The sequence below is a fragment of the Triturus cristatus genome, chromosome 2_1 (genome assembly GCF_964204655.1).
Source record: "Triturus cristatus chromosome 2_1, aTriCri1.1, whole genome shotgun sequence".
NCBI classification, from domain to species: Eukaryota; Metazoa; Chordata; class Amphibia; order Caudata; family Salamandridae; genus Triturus; species Triturus cristatus.
Window position 1 is genome coordinate 514355078 of NC_140581.1, and position 27207 is coordinate 514382284.

At 43.4% G+C, this 27207-nt stretch overlaps 1 protein-coding gene across 7 annotated transcripts in view; it reads right to left on the reverse strand.

The window, feature by feature from the left end:
• Positions 1-284: 284 nt before the first annotated feature.
• SSBP2 (single stranded DNA binding protein 2) overlaps positions 285-27207 on the reverse strand; it is a 787338-nt gene continuing 760415 nt past the window's right edge. For 5 of the 7 annotated variants that reach the window (XM_085632414.1, XM_085632412.1, XM_085632413.1 and 2 more), the window contains 3 exons: positions 18837-18865; positions 5440-5538; positions 495-1069 (listed from right to left, as the gene is read on the reverse strand). In XM_085632414.1, the coding sequence (XP_085488540.1) occupies positions 1040-1069; positions 5440-5538; positions 18837-18865 (158 nt within the window). In that variant the 3' untranslated portion in view covers positions 495-1039. Of the gene's footprint in view, positions 1070-5439; positions 5539-18836; positions 18866-27207 lie in introns of all 7 variants that reach the window. The other 2 variants (XM_085632417.1, XM_085632415.1) reach the window with 1 other exon arrangement.

Sequence of the window (27207 nt, forward strand, 5' to 3'; positions counted from 1 at the left end):
AACAGGACACTAGGAACAACCTATGACTTTGATGGCATCCACACACTGCTGGTTGACAAGCTCAAGTTTGTGTCAGTACCTGTGGTGAAGTAGAGTGAAAACCCAAACAACATCAGGTAAACGCCCCGGTGCCCTGCAATGCATACCATCTTACTATATGGATGAAAACAAAAAGAGGCTGGTGTAAGAAGCTGAAGTTCTTGTTTAACTGAGCATTCAGAGCACTCCAGTGTTGTGTGTAATATTTCAGATATCTTGGTAACAAACTCACACTACCACTGAAAACCGGTACTACAGAAATATATTCGGCCCCACTTAAAGGGACAGGTAATTCAGTGCTTGAATGGTCCTTAAAAGGCATGATACAGTACAACTGTACAGACAGTAAAATATCAAACGCTGAATGAAAAGTCGTTCACTTGCTCGGAACAATTAGGACAAGCTTTGTCTACATCTTCTTGCTTGCAACAGTAGTTTGTCATTCACAGGGTAGCTGGTATCAAAAGTGATTTAATAAAAGCACTCATATGCAATTTTATTCCTATGCATGATTGCAAACATTTACAAAAAACATAACATTTCATTTTACCTTAAAAAATAACTTATTAAGCAGGGATATACACAGCACAAAATATTTCTTGAAGAAAATGCAACGTTTTGATAATTAAAATGTAAACGTGGAAAAAATAAAGACATGGAATAAAAGTCCCTAATTGTTTCTACTTAAGATGTCATGTGATAATATCCTTTTACAATGTCCTGTGGGAATATATATATATTTATATTTATATATATGTACAGATGATTGCAGTTCAGTTTAGGGCAATTTTATATGCCACTCTTTACAGTTGGATGAATCCATATTGGGACCATCTTTCCTCTCCGAAACAGGTCACGTGGTAAAAGACAGGAAGGTCTGATCGGCTGTGTCCGAGATCCTCAGGTTGAACTGTACACGGCGAGTTATGGTTTTCTTCAACGGTAGATCTGCAACGAGGGCGGCCTCCAGGGGATCCTTGCGAAGACAACCAGTAGAAGATCACACACTCATGGTCATGCTAGGGGAATACTATGAAGAAAAGGAGAATCACCTGTTAGTGGGAAATCAGCGGAAACATCAATACACATTCAGTATAGAAAATAACACATATTGTACCACAATAGATGTTCAACTCCGACCTTTGGGTTAGGTGAAACCCAGACAGAAATCAAATAGTAGATTGTTGCCATATATGGGGAAAAAGCAAAGACAAAATTCAGAGAAACATTAATGAAAATGTGTAATTTACAACCGGGGACACGGACTACCAAGCCTAAAAAGGGCCATGCATCTTCAAACAACAATGTATTTTACAAATTATCCGTATTAGAAAATTCCTCATAAAAAAGACCTTGCGTTGCTTCACAGCTTTTGGGACTAGAATTATTTATACATAATGGTTACAGTGTTTATTATTACTCTGAAAGTATCAGAAGAGCTTGCGCTTGCAACATCAATGAGATGTTCAAGATGAGAACAGGTTAATACCAAGAGCAGACTCTTCTGTTATAGTTCACGACTTTGTGATGAATATATTTCAGATACACAAAAAGTAATCAAACCCAGACACATCGCCATGATTCTCCAGAAAGATCAGGCCAACCAAATTCACAACTGCGGCAACAAATGCTCCCTTGGGAATGTGCCTACCTAACCCCACAGGAACACAGTATCAAAATGTCATTCACAAAGAATGGCAAGGGAGAAAATAAAAATGTATTTAATTTCTTACAGCTGGAGCTCTATTGGGTTCAAGACTATATTTGTAGTTGTTACTTTCTGTGATTAGCATTTCTTGAGATCTGTGGAATGTGATAAATTTTTAAGGAATCTTTCTTTTTTACTGGTTTACTATTATGTTTTCTTTAGCTGTTTGGATTGTATGGATTTAGCATCATTGATCTTTGGGAAACTTGTTACACATTGCATGGGATTATGTTTGAGCAGCAAAACATTGGGTAGGGTAATGGTTAAGAAACTTAATGCAATGAATGAAGATGTAGTTTCAAGACTGACCCTTTACTTTGCTTTTATTTTCTCTTTTCTCTGACATGATTCATTAATTGAAATTTAGATTTGAACTACCTGTACATTATGCTTTATTAAATTGTATGTATTTATGGTCTTTGTGGAGCATTAGGGTTCAACACTATCTGTAGTTGTTACTCTCCGAAATTAGTATTTTATAAGATCCATACAGGTATACTTCAAATGATGGGATAGGATTAATTAGGTATCTTTTCATTTCACTGGTTTATTAGTATGTTTTGTTTAGCTTGTTTGATTGTATGGATTTAGTTACATTGATCTTTGGGATCCTTGTTACACACTTTATAGGATTATGTCCGAGCAATAATACAAAGGGGAGAGTCATAGTTAAGTAAGTCTTAAGCGATTAATGTAGGTTCAAGCCTGACCATTGCTTTGAGTTTAATTTTACTTTGGCATGATTTATCAACTTAAAATTATAAGTTAAATTCAAATGAGTTGTTCATTATGCTTTTATTGAGTTTGTAGTTGTTTATTTATTTATTTAGGGTTTTATAGAGCGCGAACCAGACCCGTGAGGGTATCGGAGTGCTTTACAGGATTGACAAGTGGTATACAAAAGTCATGGGAGGGGGGGGAATACATTTGGGATCATAACAAAACAGTTACATATACAGGAGATCTCAAAAACCCGGGTGGGGAGTGCCCGGTAGGTACCAAATCAATGAACCATGGAGAGGCCCTGGTAGGAGGTAGAACAAAGTCACTGAAGTGAATGCATTGCAGGCGTTAGGCTAGGAATTTACCCATGAAGAAGGTTTTGGCCGCCTTTTTAAAGCAAGCCAGCGACGGAAGTCTTCTAATGGCGGGCGGGAGAGAGTTCCATATTCTTGGAACGGCTCCAGAGAAAGCCCGATTGTACGTTGGTTGGAGCAGGAGGTTACTGACAGACCGGGAGTTTCTGGCTCCTCCGGATACCACAAGTTTCTGGGTGAGAAATGCAGCGGAATTAGCGTATAAGGCCTTGTGAGTGATGCACGCCAGCTTCAGGTGGATTCTGGCTTCGAGAGGAAGCCAGTTCAGAGCTTTTAGGTGTGGAGAGATGCGGTCAAACTTCTTAGAGCCAGTTAGGAGTCTGGCTGCTGCGTTGAGGCAAGCTTTCAAAGGGGCCAAAGAAATCTTGGGAAGACCTGCGAGGGTTGAGCATCCATATTCTTGTCTCGAGATTACTAGTGCCTGGATTGCCATTTTCAGGTCTGGGGTGTCAAGGAAAGGTTTTAGGTTTCTTAGGTAGTTTAGGTGAAATCTGGCTGTTTTGGCCATTGAGCTGATGTGGCCACGCATGTTCAAGTTGCAGTCGAGGGTTATTCCGAGGGATTTGGCAGAGTTCACTAAGGTAGGAGTGCAGTTTAAAGCTGTGATAGTCTTAATCCATTCCTGAGTGTCCGAGCTGGTTTTGGGTGAGGAGATTAGAAGAAATTCAGTTTTTTTGGCGTTGAGTTTAAGCTGATTGGAGGAAAGCCAATGGACAGTCAATGTCAAGGCCTCATTCAGGAAGATAATGTCCGCAGGAGGTCTTTGCGTTTGAATTCTGACATTATGTTCATTTATATACCTTTTGTGTGATTTAATGTTATGTGGGATTGTGGAGTACCTTTTTTAAACCATTAAGTGGTAGGAAGCTGAGATTCACAATGTGACCTCCATTTTGCAGTGTCAGAGTGTATAAAGTGGCCGTTTTGTAGGCTATTCCTTTGCCGATACACTGGTCTTGTTATACTAGGTGAGAAGTGTTCTCAAGGGAAAAGGGTGTAGTTTTAGTTGTAATGTAAAGTCCTTCCAGTCAGCACTTAGATTTGTTATGGTAACTGTTTTGTTATGCTTTGGTTTTTATCCTAGAACTGCCTTTAATTTGAAACTAGAGTACATCACAACCATTAGGGACACCTTCTTTGAAAACACGAACTGAGGTAATTATTGTACTTTGTGGTGTGTTCGAGATATATCTGATGCAATGCAGAATGTTATATTTCATGTGACATGGTTCTTGACTATGGCCTGGGTATAACTACATGCCTTTAAAAGTATTGTGGTGTAACATGTATATACTGCTGTGTTTTTGTTACTTTATATTTAACTGTCTAATACTGTGATATTTGATGAATATAAATTAAATTTACTTGAAAGAATGTTGTAAAATGGAATGTGTGTACTGTGATACCTTATGGAAGTAAATGTAACTAATGGAAAGAACATCCTTAAAGAAAGGTTTTTCGGTAGGTATATTATCTGAACGCCATATATGTTTAGCTAAGAGACCTTTTTATTTTCCAGCTATGCGTTTTTTCTTTTTAGCAGCCTTGTGGAATTGATTAGCTTTCATACGTTGCACAGCTTAAGATGGGTGCTGTGGAGTGCTATTTATATATTGTTGACAGTGGAAGCTATTACGGAACAGGTTTGTGAAAAAAGATATACAACACCTACCTCTGCATAGCCACCGTCTCTGCTCCGTTTCTCTTCTGACTCGGCTTCCCTAAGCCAAGAACGACGTTGCTGTCACCAGCATGACAGCAGCATTGTGATTGTTCTAAGTGGCCTAGTTCGGCGCTCAAGCAGGGAGTGGGTGCCTGTGTACGTTTTACAATGAGGTGGAGAAAATGCTAAGTGTGCATGACAGTTTGGCCGGCCCAAAATGGCTGGCCAAACCGTCATGCGCTCTTAAGGGCACATATTTCCTCCTCCCCTGCTCTGACAGTTCAGCCCCGCTCCATCCTAACCTGGCTCACACTGAAAAATAAAATGATAATAACATCGCGTTATCATTTTTTTTTGCACTGCTGAAAAGCAGTAGGGCGATGCTCCTCTGCCTTAGCGGAGAAAGGTGAGAACTTTTTTGTCTCCTTTAATTTTTATGAATATCCATGAATTTATTGGATTTTGTAAATGTTTGATCATGGATACATTTTTTCCATTTTGTTTTTTAGTAATTTACCAACTACTGGAACTGTTAAATATGCCCTGATTAAGCACTTTATCGTGAAACGTGTTAACTCATTTGTGCCTCTAACAATTCTTTCTGTGTATGAAATTTGGATTAGGCTCATCCATTCTTGTAGCAATGTACAACTGCAAAGTAACTCTGGACCGATACCAGAGGTGCTTATAGGAGGTCTGTTTAAGAAAGTTTTGGTGTTCCAAAAGCTTTTGAAATAATTGTGTATTGCTATAGGTCTACAGGCATTCAATACATTGAATAACAATGTAGACAGCTACCATGCTGGAAAAAATAAGCCTTTGATACACTGCAATGAAAACTAGAAGCAGCGAGTTTAAAGTCCCTTTTATGTTAATCTGGAAATGTATGTATAACCAGTTTTTAATGAAGAGGCCTGGCAGGAATTACTTACACTTTCACTTTGAAAAGGATTCAAGAAGTTTCCACCCATTTCACTGTCATCCCTTGGAGTGCCCGGCTGGTTGCTCATACTCAAATTACCTGGCGAGTTCTGCTCACAAAGAAAGGAAGACAAGAGGTATACATTGCATCAGTACATAAGTAAGTTCACATTTAGAAATTGTATCACACAAATAAAAAAGACAATACAATTTTGAGGCAATTACTTCAATAGGCGTTATGAGGCCACAATTTATTTTGAGTCTGTGACTAGTCTAGAAGCAGAGGGTATTATTGCTTTGAGCGGGGCAAGTGGGGATTGTAAGACACCTACTAAAGGAAAATGGTACTTACCAGTATGCATCTGTTCTTGGCATGTAGAGCTGCAGATTCACACACTGTGCATAGATCGCCATCTGGTGCTGGGCCCGGATGTTTGCACTTTGTTGTTGTATTGGAATAAGTCTTTGAAAGTCACGAGATAGGGGTGACTCCTCCTTTGGACAATAGTGCGCATGGGCATCGACTCCATCTTCAGATTGTTTTTTTGCCAAGAAGGGAAATGGAGTTTTGTAAGAAACAGAAATAGATGCCCATGTAGGTTGTATCTAATTAAGATAATACAGGAACAGATAAAGGTAGCCAGGGAGGCGGGTGGGCGTGTGTGAATCTGCAGCTCTACATGCCAAAAACAGATGCATACTGGTAAGTAGCATTTTCCGTTCGAGGCATATGAGCTGCAGATAACACACTGTGCATAGATTGCATAGCAGTACTCCTCCTTAGCGGCGACCACCAGTATCTGTTGCAGTAGTTTGAAATAGTGTTAGTGTTTTGAATACAGCCTGGCCCACACTAGCTTGTTGTTTTGCCTGCAAATCTACACAATAGTGTTTTGTGAATGTGCGCGGTGTAGACCATGTAGCCGCTTTGCAGATATCATCTAAGGGAATGTTCCCTAAAAATGCCATTGAAACCCCTATTTTGCAGGTAGAGTGGGCTTTAGGGGGAATAGACAGTGTATGTTTTGCTCTGTGATAGCACATTTGTATACATTTGACAATCCACCTTGCAATCCCAGACTTTGATATGGGATTGCCTTTATGTGGTGGTGAGAAGTAAACAAAAAGTTGTTTTATTTTGCGAAAAGGTTTTGTTCTGTCAAATAGTAAAGGAGTGCTCTTTTTACGTCTCGTGTATGAAGAGCTCTTACTGATACCGTTTGTGGTTTCGAGAAGAACACTGGCAAGTCAATAGATTGGTTGAGACGGAAGGGAGAGATAACTTTAGGAAGGAATTTGGGATTTGTCCTGAGAAGCACTGTGTGATGGAGTTGTAAAAATGGTTCTTGATTAGTTAGTGCCTGTAGCTCACTGACTCTTCTAAGAGATGTAATGGCCACAAGTAAAGTGACTTTCCATGTAAGAAATTGTAGCTCGCATTTATGCAGCGGTTCGAATGGAGGACCCATTAGTTTTGTGAGGACGATTCCACACTGGCGAGGGTGGTACCCTGGGAGGAATTATTCTTTTGAGGCCTTCCACAAATGCTTTAATGGCAGGTACCCTGAACAATGACAGATGTCTGTATTTGGAGGTAAGCTGCTATGGGAGCGAGATGTAATCTAATTGATGTGTATGCTAGATGCTGATTTTACCAAAGTTCCTATATCTGTTTAGGACTATACCACCTGAGTTTTCTTCTTTTTTAAATAGAAAGGGTATACTCTAGGTTCCTATGGGGATATCGTAGATCTAGAAGAGCGGCCAAGTGGCTGATTCTCCCCAAACAACGGGGGGGCTTGGCCACTCCGAACTTTCTACTATATTATTGGGCTGCAATTCTTCAACATATGGCTATACTACTTGTTGGTTCCAAAGCTGATATACCAATGGTGTGCCGCCCATCTATCTATGAATTTGGACTGGGGAATCAAGCTAAGGGGCTTCTTGTTTCAATTTTTGAACCCAGCTACTATAAAAAGACAAGATTTAAAATCATGAAAGCAGCGTTTAAGGTATGGAGACAGGTTCAACAAAAATTAAAGATCCCAAACCTAAATGCTTATACCCCCTTGGTGACCACACCCTTTTTACCACCAATTTTTCGGGACCGTGTTACATTTGTGTGGGGTAGTAAGGGTATTCACACACTGGGAGATCTTTATCGGAACAGCCAAATGACATATTTTGCAACTTTACAGGAAGAGTATGGGCTGAGCAGGGGTGATTTTTTAAAATTTTTACAAATTCGAAGTTTCTTGGGGAAAGGACCCCATCGACAGGCTTCCAATTTCGAAAAAATACCCTTGGTTGAACTGGTTCAGAAAAGGGACCGTTTGGGAAAGCTATATATCAATTTGCTTGAGTCTTTTCCAGATGATTTACTGATCCAAACAGAAAAATGGGCTAAACGGCTGGGGGAGGATGAATTGGGTATTGAAGACTTCATATCCCTAGCAAATCAGATATTGATTATGGGTAGTGTAAGGAGTCAACATTTTATGTCAATATTTTATTTATATTATACTCCAGCGAAGATATCAAAATGGGGAGGTACAAGGGGCAATCTATTTGCAGCAGATGCTGTTCATATGTTTTTTTCATGTCCAAAACTAAAAGAATTCATATATGACATGGAAACTTTCCTATCTACGACTTTGGGGGTCCCAGTCCGAATTAATCCTGCCCTTCTCATTTCTGGTATTAGTAAAAATGTAACAGGCCGCTGGGCAAGACCAGATACAGAATTATTGTTTATTGCTATGGCCATTGCCCGCTTGTGTATAACCTCTCAATGGAAAAGTGTTGATCCCCGGACCTTTTCTAAGTGGCGGGCACGCTTATTTGCAGCATACAACATTGAGTCTTCAATCTATAAATTAAAGGGACGCAAGAAAAGAGAGAGGGGGTTACGAATTTGGGCACCAATTGCTAATCTGGTCAATTAAAATAATGGGGAACTTCATTCTCTCTTTTTTATATGAAGCGCTGGTTTTCTTTTCTCCTTTTCCGCTGCAATGTATAAAACTGGAAAGTGCTCAAATATCTGCCTGGACTATTCAAATTGATTTAAATATATATGCATGTATGTAAAATGCTTTATTCATAAACTGGGGAAAATGCTTAACCCCTTCGATGCTGCGCAGATTCCGCCGCTGTGCTGGCGGAATCTTGCGCGGGCGTGGTCATGACGGAATGGTTCCGTCATGAGCACAGCTCAACCGTGGGTCATGACGGAACCATTCCGTCATGAGCACCGAAGGGGTTAATATGTTAAGTTGGGGGACTCTCATATCCGCTGTAGCTGTTTGGATTGCTTTTCTGTTTATCACCTTTTTTTCTTTTGTCAAAGAACAACAAAAATAAAAAATAATTAAAGAAAATAAAAAATGATGTGTATGCTAGATTACATATTTGAAGATGCAGCAGGTTACATATGATGTGTTGAGTGGAGGCATCTAAAGGATTGATGGTGTTGTTACAGTATATAAACAAATCTTTTCCACTTGGCTGCATAGCAGGCTCTAGTGGTGGGGTGCCTAGCCTCTTTGATAATGTTCATACAATCAGGTGGAAGATTGAGGTAACCAAATTCTAGGACTTCAGGAGCCAGATCGCCAGGTTGACCTGTGCTGGATCTGGATGTCTGATCTCTCCATGGTTCTGTGTTAAGAGCTGTGGGGAGAGGTGTAGTTTTTGGTGCTGGACTGCTGAGTTCCAGGAATGTTGTGTACCATGGTTGTCTGGCCCATGTTGGAGCAACTAGGATCAGTGTTAGTGACTGTTGTTGCAGCTTGCGCACCACTAATGGAATGAGTGGGAGAGGCGGAAAATCGTACGCAAATCTGTCTGACAAATTCATCCATATCGCATTGCCTTTGGACAATGGGTGTGGATATCTGGCGGCAAAGCTTTGGCATTTTGTGTTGTAATGTGTGGCGAAGATATCTATCTCTGGCTGCCCCCACATTTGGAAAACCGGTTGAAGAACTTGTGGATGAAGTTCCCACTCGTGAATCTGTTGTGTCTGACGACTTAACAGATCTGCCATGTGATTTTGAATTCCTGGAAGATGTTGGGCTAAAAGGAATATGTTTTGAGGAATAACCCACCTCCATATGCTCCGTGCTAGTTGAGAGAGCTGCAGAGAGTGCGTCCCCCCCTGTTTTTCTAAATAGTACATTGCTGTCATATTGTCCGTGCAGACTAAGACAGCTTTGCCTGATATCAGTTTCTGGAATAATTTTAATGCCAGAAAGATTGCTAGTAACTCCAAATGGTTGATGTGGAGTAGCTTTTGCTGAGGTGTCCATGTGCCGTGTATGGTGTGATGAAGTAGATGTGCTCCCCAGCCAGTGAGCGATGCGTCTGCTGTTAGCACAATTTGTGGAACCGGCTCTAGGAACAGTCGCCCTTTGAAAAGGTTTTGGGTGTCCCACCACTGCAGAGAGCGATGTGTGCGGCCGTCCACCAATACCAGATCTGTTAGCTGACCTTGAGCTTGGTTCCACTGACGTGCCAAGCAATCCTGTAAGGGGCGCATATGGAGTCTTGCATGAGGTACTATGAATAAACAAGAGGCCATCATCCCCATTAGTTACCTGAACACTCGAGCTGGAAGTGAGTGTTGCGGCTGGAATTTTGTTATAAGGGTTTGCATGCTTCCTATCCTGGCTGGACTGGGATATGCAAGGCCTTTTGAGGTGTTTATTGTGGCACCTAGATATTGTTGGATGTGGGACGGTTGGAGGTGAGACTTTGTGAGGTTTATGGTAAACCCTAAGTCGTGAAGTAGTTGGATTGTGGTGTGTGTGTGTGTGATTTACACAATGGGTATGTGGCTTGGCTTTTATGAGCCAGTCGTCCAAATATGGGAAGACATGAATTTGTTGTGTTCTTAAGTGGCTGCTACAACTGCCAGACATTTTGTGAAGACTCAGGGTGCTGTGGTGACTCCTAATGGGAGAACCTTAACCTGGTAATGCTGACCGTCTACTACAAACCGGAGATATTTCATGTGAGCAGGGTGAATGGGAAGGTGGAAGTAGGCGTCCTTGAGATCTAAGGTGGCAAGGAAGTCGCCTTGTTTGAGTAGAGGAAGAACCTGTTGAAGAGTAATCATATGAAAGTGGTCTGATTGTATGTAGAGGTTTAATGGTCTGAGGACCAAGAAGATGAGTCTCAGGGTTCCATCCTTCTTTGGAATGAGAAAGTACAGGGAGTAAAACCCCTGTGTTTTGGTGATGCAGGGGAACTGGTTCTATTGCATGTTTTTGTAGGAGGGAAAGCACCTCCTGTTTTAAGAGCGTTAAGTGCTCTGTTGACATTGGGCGCTGTTTGGGTGGTATGTTTGGGGGAGTTGAAGTGAGTTCTCGGCAATAACCAGATTGGATGATTTGTCTCACCCACCTGTCCGTGGTAATGGTGTTCCAGACAGGTAGAAACTGTAGCAATCTTCCCCTCACCAGAGTAGAGTGATCCGGGAGGAGTGGAGGGAAGTCATTGTTTGGGGTGGAGGCAGTGCGAGTATTGGAAGTTTTGCCTCTACCCTTGTTGTTATTGCCTCTGTAATAGCCTCTGGTAGATGAGGTCTGGGTGGGACTCTTGTAGGAAGTGGAGGGGTTATCAGTGGTAAAGCCTCTAGAGGCGCCCCTATAAGAGGAGTGACGAAAGGAACTTCTGGGAGCTTGCGATTGCAAAGCTCCTATTGATTTGGCAGTGTCTATCTTTTTTCATCTTCTCAAATATGAATCTACACTAGGCCCAAATAAGTGTTCCTGGTCAAACGGTTGGTTTAATATGGTAGTTGGAACTTCGGTTTTGAAGCCCGAAATGCTTAGCCACACATGTCTGCGTAAAAGGACACTAGTATTAACCCCTTCGGTGCTCATGACGGAATGGTTCCGTCATGACCCACGGTTGAGCTGTGCTCATGACGGAACCATTCCGTCATGACCACGCCCGCGCAAGATTCCGTCAGCACAGCGGCGGAATCTGCGCAGCATCGAAGGGGTTAATAGCTCGGGATGCTGTGTCTGCAGCATCCAGAGCGCAACGAATGGAGGTATTAGTTATGAGTTTGCCTTCCTGGATGAGATCATTGGCTATTATATTGATCTGGAAGGTGTTGTAGTAGGGTCTCTAGCTCATCATAGTGTGCCCTATCGTACTTAGCCAGCAAAGCCTGTGTGTTGGCAATTCTCCATATGTTGGCTGCTTGGGACGCTGTTCTTTTTCCAGATGCGTCCAACAGTTTTGACTCCTCATCAGGAGGTGGAGCATCGCCTTTGGTTTGGGAGTTAGCCCTTTCCCTGGCATTGGAGACTACTAAGAAATCCAAGGGTAGTTGCCCTTTAATATAAACCGGGTCAGCTGGGGCAGACTTGTACTTCTTTTCCATCCTGGGGTTAATGGCTCTGGCCCTTACAGGATCTTTAAACACTTCAGGAGCGTGTTTGATTACCCCTTTTAACATTGGGAGAATGGAAGTGGACCTTTGAGATGGTGCAAAAGTGTCCATGAGGAAATCTTCTAGAGGGTCTGTGTGCAAATTCACACCGTGGTATTCTGCAGCTCTGTGTATGAGCTGAGTGAATCCTAAAGTGTCCTCTGGAGGGGATGGCCTAGATGGTTAGATATCTTCTGGTTCATTAGGAACATCAGGTGTGCCATAATCTTCCCATGGGTCCTCTAGTGCATTAGGGTGACTAGGTTCCCCTAAAGGGTCATTATTCCCTTCCTACCCTGAGGTGTCATCATCCTGTGGTGGAGGAGATTGCGAGGGTACTGGAGATGGGATGGGAGAGATGTGGTGTGGAGAAGGAATTCTCAAAGGAGTGGCAATGTCTCTCTTCTTTGGGCGTGGAGCTGGTACAGGTTTGTCCATTTTCCTTTTCCTGGAAGGACTAAGTATAAGTTGACCTGTCTATGGGTCTATTTCAAGAGTTTTTTGGGTTGGATCAGGCTGAAAAAGCTCCTCCTCAGGAGTGTGTTGTTTCGGTGCCGATTTTTTCAGGTCCGATTGTTTGTGTGGCACAAGTTTTGGAGTGGTTTTCTGCTCCTTAGGCTTGTAATCGGGAGTTTTCCTGGGTTCTGTTGGGGTCTTCGGAACCGGTTGTTTCTTTGGTTCCGTTGATTTTTTCGGATCCGAAGGGTGAGCGCCAGTGGTCTTCAGAGCCGGTTGCTTGTTTGGTTCTGATGTTTTTTTGGGGTTGGAAGATTGAGTGTCAGTTGTCTTTGAAACCGGTTGTTTGGCTGGTTCCGACGATTTTTTCGGAGCCGAGACGTCCATACCAGCGGATTTCGGTGCCGAAGGCGCCGATGTGGAACCAGGTGTCTGTGCGGATGAAGACAGTGGTTTCTTCTTTGGTGCCGGGGATGGGGTTACGGTACCGCCGGTAGGCTGACACGATCCCGAGTGGCCTGAAGGCTTATGTATCGACTTCTTTGCCGAGCCCGAAGGCGGGGCGTGGGAAGTTTTGTCCCGGTGTGCACCTAAGCCCGAAGGTGAAGGTGTGACTGAAGCCTTTCTGTGAATGGGTGTGGAGGAGGGGTCGACATCAGTACTTACGACCCGCTGCCCTGGAGTGATGTCTTCGACACCGGAGTCGTCGGCGGTGCTAATGTTGCCCTCTTCGATCTGCTCCTGCTCCGGTACATTGATGCCTTCTTGGAAGATATCGTCCGGTATCGATGTTGCAGATCGAGCCATGCTTCTTCGAGCTCGACGATCCCGAATTGTTTTCTTGGAGCGGAAAGAGGCACAAGCTGGACAGTCTTTGGCCTAGTGCTCAGGCGAAAGGCAGAGGTTACACACCTCGTGAAGATCGGCTTGTGGAAACTTGGATCCACATTGAGGACACTTTTTGAAAGGAGTCCTTTCCATGAGCCAAAGGCCTAATGGTGCAGCTAAGCCCGAAGGCCTGCGTCGACGGCCGGAATCGAAGAATTCAAGTTGAGAGGTGCGCGTCGAATGGGAAACACAATTGAAACAATACCGAAGAATGGGTGAAGGATTGTGCGCCAAAAGGTAGAACGGTAACGACACCGAACTGGAGCGCGACAAACATATCCAAGCCCAATGGCGGAAAAAAAACAATCTGAAGATGGAGTTGATGCCCATGCGCACTATTGTCCAAAGAAGGAGTCGCCTATCTCGTGACTTTCCAAGACTTATTTCAATACAAAGTGCAAACATCCGGGCCCAACACCAGATGGCGATCTATGCACAGTGTGTGATCTGCAGCTCATATGCCTCGAACATAACGTTTTCAGAAATTAGCTTGTAGATTACAGGAGCTCTTACAGCAGTTTGGAAGTGGTCCACAGAGATTATATGTTTGCCTTTTTAGGCTTTATCTACCAGACGGCAGAAGCTTTAGGTTAGCAAAAATACCCACTGCCCATTGCTTTCAATCAGTTTGCTTTATTGTATTTACTTGCTTAGTATTTGTTAGCCTACGTAGGATTGCATTTCTCTTATTGAGCATGGCCTTATTGCCTGCATCCCTCCACTGTTTAATTTTCAGGCACAACTTTTTCTTTTTTTGTTACACACTCCATGAGAGTGCATGTGTTTTCAAGCTGTCCGCCTTGTGTATACTTCTCTGACCCCCATGCTGAGTGTTGCTCTATCGTACCTGTGTGCTCATGATACATTACGCTTGACATTGTGTGCTTCCGTCCCTCTAACCTGATTGGTCTTCTCACCCCTGTGCTTCACTTCTCATTTTTAACTTCGTACAACTTCAGACAAATTAATTGTGCAATATTTTACATTAACTGGATATAGGAAATGCTTCATATGCAAGATCCCTCTCTCAGGAGATTTGACTATGATTTGAGAACAACTGAATCTAAGGCAAAGCGGACTTTTTTTATGTGGAGCTGTAATATCTGTGTGTGAAGTTTTGTAATGTTTATCTGCGTTTAAAAGGTAACTGTGGATGTTCCTAGCACTGGTTTGGTCATTTTTAGATATAAAGTGGGAACAATAAAAAAAGGAAAAATGTTTGGTGACTTTCTATGTAGGTATAGCACCCAGAAGAGATAAGTGCACAAGATAAGAAAGCAAAGCCCAAAACAGGTTGCCTTGAAAAGAAATTTGGGCCTATTCAGAAGTATTCAGAGCCCAGGAGGGTGATGCACATGATGTTTTAGCCAAGCCAACCCTTCGAATTAAAGGATATCAAAGATAATGTGAGTAACATTAATGTAGAAGATCGGTGTAAATGGGATATAGAACGTATAGCCCATTGTGATCAGAGCTGCTAATACGGCAAAGTCATGTGGCAGCCCTCCTGAACGAGATGCTTATAAAACTATTCTAAAGAGGGTATTCGTGAAAGTACAGAAAGCAAGGACTGGGTGTGGGGTTGAAGAGCCACTGACATTTGTCAGAGCAGCGACTCCAAAATTAAAGATATACAGTTAAAGAGGCCTTAATTCTGACAAAGATGCCGAACGTGAAAAACTAGCTGCCAAAATAAGACTAGACTTCATTGGTCTACTGATTGAATCAAGCATTAGGAGCAGGTAGAAGTTTGACCAAAACAGAGAACAAACTGAGCAAAGCTTCCAATATATGTTGTTGAAAACTTCTAGAGCAGTTGCTCCTCCTAAGTCAAGCTGCAGAGCATCTCAGTTTAAGAGACCTAGGATAGCAAAAGAACTTAATCATGTTTTGGATAGGCAGGTCCTACAGGGCAGATGAGATTACAGCGGCTGGGCAAGCAAAGGGTTAAGTCAGCAAAGCATGAACGAACGTGACCAGACATAATTGCTTTAAAAATGATGGTGAAGAACTTGAAGAGGGCCCTGTTACGGTTCAAGAGAAATCACAACCGCATTTGAAATTTAGGAAGGCTATAAAGACGCATCTGTTCCCTCCCTTATGCTAGTATTCCGATTTGTGCGTGCCTTTCCCTCTTTCTGCTTTGTTGTGCTGGGCCTTCTTTTCCAAGCGCCGGGACGCCCCTTAGCTGGGGCAGCTGTGCGCTATAAAAGTGCTTTTAACGTAACATAACATTCCATGTAGCCTGCATTCATATGTGCCTACCCTTACACAGCCAGTCCTCCGGTACCTTGCCTTTACTCCGGGCAAGGTTACCCCACTACCTCCAAGTACTAGAACGGAGCATCCTGTGCTCTCCACCAGTGCTCCCCACCATGCGTGCCCCTTACTGCTAATGTTGCTTCTTTAAGCATTCAACCTCTCCTCACTTCAACTCCACTGCACTAAATACCCTTTAGTATAGAGGACTACACTGCTCTGCAGATATCTTGACGATGTTTCCGCTATAGAAATCCACATACATTTACAGATACATACAAGGGGGAATGTGTGGCTAAGTTCAGGACTTGGTTAATGAAGAGGTCCTATGGAAGTCTTATGGCAATATAAGTGATCCTGGTGGATTCTTTCTATCGAAACGGTTTCATAAAACCGTCATGGTGAATGCCTTATAAGCTGAAAAAAACTTTACAAGTCTTCACTTTTGTCAGCTCACATAGAGCATCTCTCTCTTAGTTTTGTTAATGGAGGAAAATACTCAGACTCTTCCCTCCCCTCTATCACTCCTGTCTGCTATGTTTTGAATGTTTGTCCTGTTAGGAAATTGTTTTTCCTAAGCCTTGAAACTCACCCCCTCCATGCAGTCCTCTTTCGTCATCCTTTAACTTGTGCATACCAGTGCATCCCCGCTGCCCACCCCTCCAATCTCTTCTGCAGTTGCCTAGCCCCTACAATGCACATACATTTCACCACTCATCGCTCTATACTCTTCCTACCCACTGATTGCCCACATCTACTTAGATTGCTTTCATCTTTGGCTCTGAATCTTACCTTCCTTCCTTCCAAGAAGAGGGTAGCAACAGAAGGTATACTACGATGACACTTATCTTCTTTTAGTATTCCATTTTCCCTCGTGTTATTTCTTTTTTTTAACTCAAATTAGCATTTATTGTTTTAATTAAATCCTGAGATCAGAACTGTGACAACATTGTAACCAGTGCATTTGTTTTTCTGAAGAAAAGTGAGTCCTGTTTTACAGTTTTTTCACAATAATCAATCTTCTAAACTGGAGATTATCTATTCTGGAGTCAACATACTAATAATCGGACAGGAGTCTTTCATTAAAATGAGATAGTGTGAAATCTAACCAGGAGGATATTAAAATCTTCAAACAGGAGGACATGAACATTTTCCAGTTTACTTGTGACCAGGACATTTCATAGTGTTTGGTTTAGGAGGAGCTGCAGTAGGTTATTGTGAATATGGAGGAGGAAAAGGATTGCAGTTACTGAAATGATGATGAAAGTTGCATGAGGTGGGCAAACTGGACTACAAGGTAATTAGATGAGGCAAATGGATAAGGTACCAGGTGCCTATGGGGAGTAACTAGTAGACTAGCTAGGGATCTGCTTGAGGAGGACAAAGATCTCAAAGGGTTTCTTGGAGCTGAATATGAGGGGGCCATCCACTGGCTGACACCAGTGAGACTGTTGGAGTAAAGCATAAAAGATGGGGAAAAGATCATTTTGATATAATCTGCAAATAGGTGATAACAGCCCAATTGTTTACAATGAGACAGACAAGAAGGGGCCTGAGAACCATGCCCTAAAACATGCCTATGGGAAGGGGGATAAACAGAGACTAAACCACAACAGGCATGGGAACGTTTAAAGAGACAGGAGGTGACCAACACAAGAGCTCAACTGACAAAGTATCTGTGTGGTAGGGAGAGAGGGAGGTCACTTGTCGATGACCATAAAGAAATACAGGAGAATAACAGCAGATAGCATTTGGTTAGCGTGGTAATGAAGTTACAGACCTGAGGCTTCCAACGGAATCACTCTACAACAGACTACAGAGGTTGATGGAGAGATAAGAGGCAAATTTGTTGAACACTAGTACATAAAAGAATTCTGGAAGGAAAGAGGAAGACGTCGTGTTTGCTGTTGTCGTGTTATGTAAAACGTGACAATCAGCGACAGTTGATTAGGAGAAGAGCTGGGAGAGGGGTCTAAGTGTATGTTGGAGAGTCGGCAAGGAGTTTGATTAATCCAAGGCACATAAAGCATAGGTGAATTTCAGTGACTATGAGATGGCTAAAGATGTCAGTCAAGGAAGCAAGGGATGCTGGATGAATGCACTAGCAGGGCAAATAGGATGGGGCTGCCAGAGGATGCATAGATTTTTCCATACTGTCATGATATTGAATTAAGAACGAAAATTACTTGCAGCAAAGGAGGATAAGGTGTGTGTGTTCAGGGAGGCGACTATGGGGGGGGGGGATTATTGGGGTTGGTAAATGTTAAAGCATGATCAAGAGAGAACACTTTTGTGGTAGGTGAATTCTTTCTGACGAATGACCGGTGTGGGCAGAGATTTACCTCCATCTAAATGATTGGGTGGGTGTGCATTACTGTTTGAAATGTGTGAATGGCAAAGTGATGAAAAGTTGATAGATGTAACTGAAGTGAATGCCAAGTTTATGGGTTGTGGCTAAAGAGCAACTGAAGCGGAGTTACACATATCATTATTAACTTGGCCAACCAAAAGTAAGGAAATTAGGCACACCAGAATAAGCACTTGATTAACGGCAGGATTTGCAAGCTGCAGGGGGTATGATGTTAGACGCTGGTATGGATGGAAGGAGTGGAGCACTTTCAAGGTAGGTAGTTTGAGATCAGATTAACATCTAGTGGCCTGAAGAGGGATTGGGTTGGGGGCAAGTGTTTGCTGATGAGGGTCTGGTCAAGAATAAATGGGAAAAAAGCCTTGAATTTGGTTGTACTGGTGACAAAGCTAGGAATTAAGGCAAATGCAAAAGGATGTGGGTGTGTGCTGGTCCAAATATCCTAATAATTATAAGCACTGAAGTGAATTGCTATAATGTTAGCTCTATATTTTATATCTTTGCGTGCACACATTTTTACACTTCTAAGGAATATTATATACAGTGAAAGTCTTCAATTGCCTACATTAAACCGACCAGAAGTCCACATATCCAACTAGTTTAAAATCTTTATTCAACCTTAAATGAGGTGGGGTAAAATAGCGATTAAGAGGACTAGGATTGCAGTTTTAGTGACGACAATCCGCTAGAGTTTGTCCAAGCTTTTACTTTTTGAAATTCTTAAAAAATAGTTGAATCCATCTCTAATTAGCAAAAGTAAAAACCTAGGCAAAATGTATGTGATCCACAGTCAATTTTGCGTAAATGGCAATTTAATAAAACATGAAAGTCGCTTCTCTGAACTCTTATAAAGTGTGCCTTTTATAATTTTACAAGCACCAAAGTGATCACCCAGATTTTTTTCTAAAACTCAAGATATATTTAAAAATACTTCCATACAGGTTAAAATGTAAAAGGGGCTTATAATCATAACAGCCTCCAGTACCCACCTTTGAAATACTGTCCAGATCACCCGAGCCTAAAAAAGCAAAAAACAAACTGAAACATTCGGCACGACATCAAGAGTTGACATATAAAACGAGCACTGTTAACACTACTGGAATTTTTTTTCAATTGAATTTCATTAAATGATAACAGCAATACGGTGTTCAATGTGATGACGAATGACAATGCAACATCAATGACTTACCGTGGCACTAAGAGAGTGCAAGCAGCATAAGTAGTATGGTACATATGAGCATACAACAGTAGACATGCGAGAGTTAAGACACAGTCATTACAACAGTGTTGTGGGGTGTAACTTTTAACAATTGCGTCAGACACTACGGGCATTTTAATAAAACATGGATGGTAAGCGATCATGTGAGAAATACTTGCTTAACAGTAAGAACATGACCTGCCACCCTACAGGATTAGCAGCTCTCTGGAAATTAAATGAAAGAGTGGCATTATACGTTCAGTCAAACGTCCCTTGATTAAGTGATGTGGTGACTATCCAACAATTCAGAACTCCTCAATACTAGTGTTGGAACTGGAATTTGGCACCTGCATCAAATGTAGGCAAAACATCTCCTCTACATGGGCAACACAGCACTGATTGAGCCTTCTTTCTTGTAATTACGGAAACTGGATTCAGATACCTGTAGATTAACTAATTCTAGCGACTATGCTTTTACTTTTGGGGTTCGGAACTCTTCTTCACGCACGCGTATACTGTTTTCTGTCACGCCCCATTTATTGCAAATATGCTACCCATGTGACACTCTAGAGGGCGGGATTTCTGACCATTGCCCAATACGCTTGGTACTTAATATAGGCAATTTCTCACCACTAACTTCACCATGGAGAATATCAGTAAACTTACACAAATACCTAGAAGAAAGAAGCCCCTCAGGCCACATATCAGCACAGGACAAACTAAACAGCGGGTCAGATTACTCCACACAATTACAATCGGCAGAAGGTAAAGCAAGCTGGCGGGGGCAACTGATGTAAGACTCAGCCTTAGCCAAACAATGATCAATACAGGAGCAAACAGAATCCTCAATTCAAAACCGTACTGCACAGTACTGTGTGTACCCCTCCACTGACCTCTTCCGCTGCCTTGAAAAAGAAAAGATCTCAATGAATGTCGTTTTCCTCCCATGCGGAATAAACACTAGTGGAACTCCAGCGCAGATAGATACGAAGGAGAAGAGGAAGCAGGCAGGATATTAGCAAATCAACTGCACAAGAGAGTCACAGATGACCATCTCCACATGGCGGAGTAAGGAGGACAGAAACAACTCTAGGAATGAGATCACCAAAGAGGAGATCGCTTAGGTGCTTGCTGACCTACCAACCTGTAAATCTCCAGGAAAAGATTTTTACAAAACTGACAAAGATATTGTTGTGATGATGTTATATGAAAAATTCCAAGAGGCGGAAACCACTGGCAAATTGTTCTGTCTCGAACACCAATACTGAAAAGGGGCAAAGACCCTCTGGATTGTAGCAGTTATCCCCCCCATTTCATTGATAGGCAGACATCAAACAATTAGTGATACTTGTGATGCAATTATGTAAAGTGATACAGTTCTTGTACACGATTCACCGGTGGGGATGGCTTTTTTACCTATTTTGGGAGATGCAAGATAGCCCACAAGAAGCCAAGCCGATGAGAAAAATAGATATTTGACCGAGTTTAATGGGACAACCTTTTCAGGAGATTAGACAGAGTAGGCCTGGGACAAAACTTTATTTCCAAAGTTGGGTGACTTTATGCCAGCACAACGGGACAGGTTAACTGCAGGGGATTTATATCAGGCACTTCCCCCATTACAAATGGAACAAGACAGAGTTGCCTCTTTCCCCACTTCTATCTGTTTTGACCTTAGAGCCTGTGTCAACTGCATTGGCTATTTCACCTTAATTAAAGGAACAGAAACATGCGGCCAAGTAAAATCCTTTATATGCTGATCACACCTACATGACAATCTTCAACACGACATTTCTCTAGAATCTAATACACATAACTAACATTCTTAGTCTTCTCAGGCTATAAATTTAAATGGGGGAAATTGGAGGCTCTTCCAATGCCCTGTATCATCGCAAAAGGTAGCTTGGGGGAGCATGATATCTGCTTGGTAACAAAAGGTCGTAAATATCTGGCAATAAAGGGGTTCAGATTGTGAAGAATGCTGCAGCAAGATTGATTATGAGAATACCATGCCGTCAATCAATCTTGCCTCATCTGAAACGCCTGCAATAGTTGTCAATAGCCAATCGTATCAAATTTAAGGTGCTTACACTTTGGATTTAGAGTCTTAGCTGGGCATGGTCCCCCCTACTTATATAAAAGGACTCCGGCCTTACCAGCACCTTAGATTTCTCAGATCGAATAATCACAGACTTTGCAAGTCTCAAAAAGTTTTAAGGCCAGAAAAGATGACAGATCCTTTGCATTACTGACAGCCAAACTCTGGAATGCACTTCCAATCAGCCTACTATGGCTCCTTCTGAGCCCATCTTTAAAAAGAGGTTAAAAAGTTTCCTGTTTGAGGAGGTGCAAGATAACCTTGCTCTTTACGTCTCGAGTTGAGCTTTTTAACTAGAGCCGGGATGCATCTCATGTAGCTGCTGTGTGCAGTATAAATGCAATTGACGGATTAAACTGAACGATGGTCTTGAACAGAGTAGAAGATAACCTGAAAAACAAGTTACTTACCTTCGGTATCGCCTTATCTGCTAGAGACTATATCTAGTCGCAGATTTCTTACCTTGGAATTTCCCCAAGCATCTGACTGGACCCGGAAGATTCTTCGTGAGCAGTATCCCTGCCTGCTGGTAGGTGGTGTAGATCGACTCCGCAGCAGTCACCGGCGTCGTCCGTGCTGGAAGGGACGTCGGGTACCTACATAGTCGCCATCCAGGCGTGCTGACATCAGGCTTTTTTCACAACTTTCCATGCCAGAAGCACAGTGTCATGAAGAACACTGATCACTGATGTGTCGAAACTAGAGCCCTGAAAGGGGTCATCACTGTCCCTAGAAATCCATTCACAGAGAGGGGAGGATGGGTGGGTCGGTAAGGAATCTGTGGCTAGATATAGTCTAGCAGATACGGTGTTACTGAAGGTAAGTAACTTGATCATCTGATAGAGACTTATAGCTGCGGATTCCTTACTTTAGAATAGATACCCAAGCACTACCATCCCTGAGGACGCCTGCGAACCAATTTCAAATGATAAAGTCCTGAGGGCCGAATGGGCAAAGTGCCCAACCCTGCAGACCGGACTGCCCAGCCAGTATTGCTTGGTGAACACGTGCAGAGAAGCCCACGTTGCTGCCTGCCAGATATCCAGGTCTGGAACTCCGCGTGCTAACGCAGTGGTGACAGGCTTAACCCTGGTAGAATGAGCTTGCAAACCTTTAAGAGGTTGCTTCTTGGCCAGTGCGTGGCAGATTTTGATGCAGAGCACGACCCATCTGGAGATGGTCCACTTCTGCACAGTCTGAACTTAGCACCAACATACCCCACGAAGACTTGGTCATCCTCCCGGAACTATTGTGTACGGTCAAGGTAGAACGACAACGCTCTTTTTGGGTCCAAACTGTAGAGTCGCTCCTCTTCCTTGGAGGAATGGGGAGAAGCATAAAAGGTAGCAAAGGTGATAGACTGGCCTACATGAAAAGGGGTGAACCCTTTTGATAGAAAGGAGGCCCTAGTGAGAAGCACCACTTTTGACAGGACAGACTAAGAGTTTTGAATGAGATCCACTGCTGGTACTGAAGACAGTGCAACACATGCTCATGATGTGATATGGATCCATGATCTGTGAATACCCACAGTCAGACGGGCCACAGAGTCCTGTGTGGAGTGAAGCCAGTTTAAGTATTTATGGGAGCCTGAATGCAGAGATTGCAATCAACACATAATGCTTCTAGAAAACCTAGGGAATATCATAGGTGGATGCCTTGCAGATCACCTCAATATGAACATGCCTTTGGAAAGCCATAAACAATAGGTTGTCCTTCCAGACTAACATGATACAGGACGCTACCCATAAAACTGTATGGCTTAGGGTGCCCATTCCCCATAGCTATGGCTATTGCAACTGAAAGAAGAGTCCTAACCGCTCCCAATAAAGAATTACCAAATGGTAGGAATTTCACATTTATAGAAATATCCGGAAGTAAGGAAGGGCAGGCAAGCTGAACTACCTCATTCACATAGAACACAATAACATGTTTCAATTCAGTCTGTAGCACATTCACCAATAGGGCAGACAGGATGACTACCATTTTTCCTGTTGAACGTTTAATGTTACTACAAACTGTAGGCTAAATAGGTTTCTGAGCAAATGAAGACAGAATTATCCAAGTCCAAAACTGAGTACTGTTGCTAAACTAAACTGGAAGGAGCAGTTCTTCTAAATGCCCTTTGAAAACTATATGGAAAAAAAAAAAGATAAGCAGAAAGTGTGTTGGCATAATATTATTTAAAAGATATATGCTTATACGGACTGCAAAAGTCTAATAAACCTGGTGTTTAAACTTGTAAATTGCTAGGGTGCTTGAAATGATTGAGCGGGACAAAACACTCATTTAATGTCACTGAGAATGATTTTCTTGGCCTGAGAGGTTTGACTGAAATATTGCCACAAGCGCTTACACTGAACGCCAAAACCTACAGTCTGCAAACTTGTCCAATAATGAATATGCTACTTACCAGTATGCATCTGTTCTTGGCATGTAGGGCTGCTGACATTCATATCTGTGCATAGATCGCCGCCTAGTGTTGGGTCCGGATGTTTTCACGTTGTTGTCCTGGAAGAGTCTTCGAAGTATCCTGAGATAGGTGACTCCTCCCCTGGACCATAGTGCGCATGGGCATCCTCTCCATCCTCAGATTGTTTTTCGCCATTGTGGCAGTGATGGAGTAGATACAGAAAGTGATGACCATGCTATACAGTAATTCTGAGAGCTGCAGCTGCTACAGGCGCCGGGGAGGAGGGTGGGCGATATGAATGTCAGCAGCCCTACATGCCAAGAACAGATGCATACTGGTAAGTAGCATATTCAGTTCGAGGCATGTGGGCTGCTGAATTCATATCTGTGCATAGAATACATAGCAGTACCTCCTATTAGCGGCGGCTACCAGTGCCAGCTGCAGCGGTCTGAAAAAGAGTTTTGAGAACAGCCTGTCCTACAGCTGCCTGCTGTTTTGATTGCACATCTACACAGTAGTGTTTGGTAAATGTATGTGTAGTGGACCAGGTGGCTGCTCTACATATATCATGCAAAGGAATGTTTCCCAGGAAAGCCATGGAGGCCCCTAACTTACGTGTTGAGTGGGCTCGTGGGGGAATCGATAATGTGCGTTTAGCCTTTTGATAGCAAATTTGAATACATTTAACGATCCATCTGGCTATACCTGCTTTGGAGATGGCGTTACCTTTGTGGTGTGGGGCAAAGGCAACGAAAAGTTGTTTTGTTTTCCTGAAGACTTTAGTCCTGTCTATATAGTACATGAGGGCTCTCTTTACATCCAGTGTATGGAGTGCTCTTTCTGCGACAGTTTGTGGGTTTTGAAAGAAAACAGGCAGTTCAATAGTTTGAGTCATGTGGAACTGCGAGATCACTTTGGGCATGAATTTTGGGTTGGTACGTAGTACAACCCTGTTTGCGTGAACCTGTATGAATGGCTCTTGAATGGTTAGTGCCTGGAGTTCACTAACTCTCCTTAAAGAAGTGATCGCTACTAGGAAAGCTACTTTCCAGGTGAGGAACTGAATCTCGCATGAGTGTAGAGGTTCGAAGGGTGGACCCATCAGGCGTGTGAGGACCAAGTTGAGGTTCCACATTGGAGCTGGTGGGTGGCTTGGAGGAATTACTCGTTTGAGTCCTTCCAAGAATGCTTTGATGGCAGGCACTCTGAATAGAGAGAGGTGCTGCCTGGTCTGGAGATAGGCTGATATTGCGGTCAAAAGGACACGTATTGAGGTGTATGCCAGATTGCATCGGTATAGGTGTAAGAGGTAACAAATTATGTTTTGGATGGATGCATCTAGCGGGTTAATGTCATTGTTATTGCAATAAATTACGAACCTTTTCCATTTGGCTGCATAGCAAGCTCTGGTAGTGGGTCTTCTAGCTTCCTTAATGATGTCCATACAGTCAGGTGGCAGATTCAGGTAGCCAAACTCTAGGACTTCAGGAGCCAGATTGCCAGGTTCAGCTGTTGCGGATCTGGGTGCTGAATCTCTCCACGGTTCTGCGTCAAATGCGCGGGTTTGATCCGCAGCCTTTGATGCGGCACCACGGAAAGTTCGAGAAAGGTGGTGTACCATGGTTGGTGTGCCCACGTTGGAGCAACCAGGACGAGTGTCAGTGAGTGTTGTCTGAGTTTGCGCGCCACCAGCGGTATCAATGGTGCTGGGGGAAAAGCGTACGCAAATCTGCCGGACCAGTTCATCCATATTGCATTGCCCTGCGACTGCGGATGTGGGAACCTGGCAGCAAAGCTTTGGCATTTTGCGTTTTCGCTTGTGGCGAATAGGTCTATCTCTGGATGACCCCACTGCTGGAAGTACGGTTGGAGTACTGATGGGTGTAACTCCCACTCGTGCATCTGGTGGCTGTGTCTGCTGAGCAGATCCGCCATCTGGTTGTCCTTGCCGGGGAGGTGTTCCGCCATGAGGAAAATGTTCCTCTGAATGGCCCACTTCCACATGCTCTGAGCCAGATGAGACAACTGTGGAGAGTGTGTTCCTCCCTGCTTTTGTATGTAGTACATGGCGGTCATGTTGTCCGTCCGGATCAACACGACCTTGTTGCACAGATGTACTTTGAATGCCTTCATGGCTAGGAAGATTGCCATCAGTTCCAGAAGGTTGATGTGCATCTTCTTTTGTTGTGTTGTCCATAGTCCCTGCACTGTGTAATTGAGTACATGAGCTCCCCATCCCTGGAGAGACGCGTCCGCTGTCAGTATAATTTGTGGAACAGGCTCTTGGAACTGTCAGCCCTTGCAAAGGTTTTGTGGGTTCCACCAATGCAGAGAGTTGTATGCCCGACCGCTCACCAACACTAGGTCTTTCAGTTGCCCGTGAGCCTGATTCCATTGACGTGCTAAGCACTCCTGAAGCGGGCGCATATGTAGTCTCGCGTGTGGGACTATGAAGATGCAGGAGGCCATCATGCCTATCAACTGCATGAACACTCGCGCAGGAAGGGAGTGTTGTGGTTTGAACTTGGAAATCAGCATTTGTATGCTGTTGATCCTCACTAAATTCGGCTGAGCTGTGGCTGCCAGTGTGTCTATGGTCACACCTAGGTACTGTTGTACATGTGCGGGTTGGAGATGTGATTTTGGGTAATTTAGTGAGAACCCCAGACTGTGAAGAAGGTGAATGGTGTGGGACATGTGGCTGGCACATTGCTGGGCTGACTTTGCCTGAACAAGCCAGTCGTCCAGGTAAGGGTAGACGTGAATGTGTTGCCTCCGTAGATGTGCAGCCACAGTAGCTAGGCACTTTGTGAAAACTCTGGGTGCTGTCACACCGAAGGGGAGAACCTTGAATTGGTAGTGCTGTCCTTGAATAGTGAACCTGAGATATTTTCTGTGTGAGGGGTGAATGGGTATGTGGAAATATGCGTTTTTGAGATCTAGTGTGGCTAGGAAGTCTCCCTGTTTGAGCAGCGGGAGGACTTGTTGTAGGGTGAGCATGTGGAAATGCTCTGACAGAATGTAGCGGTTGAGGGGTCTCAGGTCTAGTATAGGTCCGAGTGACCCGTCCTTTTTTGGTATTAAGAAGTACAGGGAGTATATCCCCATGCCTTGCTCGTGGACGGGTACGACCTCTATTGCGCCTTTTTCCAGCATACTTAGTACTTCCTGCTGTAAGAGCGCTAAGTGCTCTGAGGACATAGGACGGTGTTTTGGCGGTATTGTGGGTGGAGTGGAGGTTAATTCTAGGCAGTAACCGTGTTTGATAATATCTTTGACCCACCTGTCCGTGGTGATGGAGTTCCACGTGGACAGGAACCGTTGTAGCCTTCCCCCGACAGGTGTTATGTGGTCGGGAGGAAGGGAAAGGGCGTCACTGTTTGTTCTTGGGGGAGGACCTAGTATTGCCGTATCCGCGTCCTCTGTCCTTTGTGCTGGAGCCACGATACCTACCCCGGGTGTTTTTATCGTAGGTACTTTGTGTGTTGCCCTTGTTGTAGGTTTGCTGTGACCCCTGTCCTCTGCCTGCTCCTCTATTCCCGGGGCGACGAAAGGAGCCACTCCGAAAGGTCTGTGTTTGGAGAGCCCCCATGGACTTTGCAGTGTCTGTGTCCTTTTTTATTTTCTCTAGGGTGTTGTCAACTTCCGGCC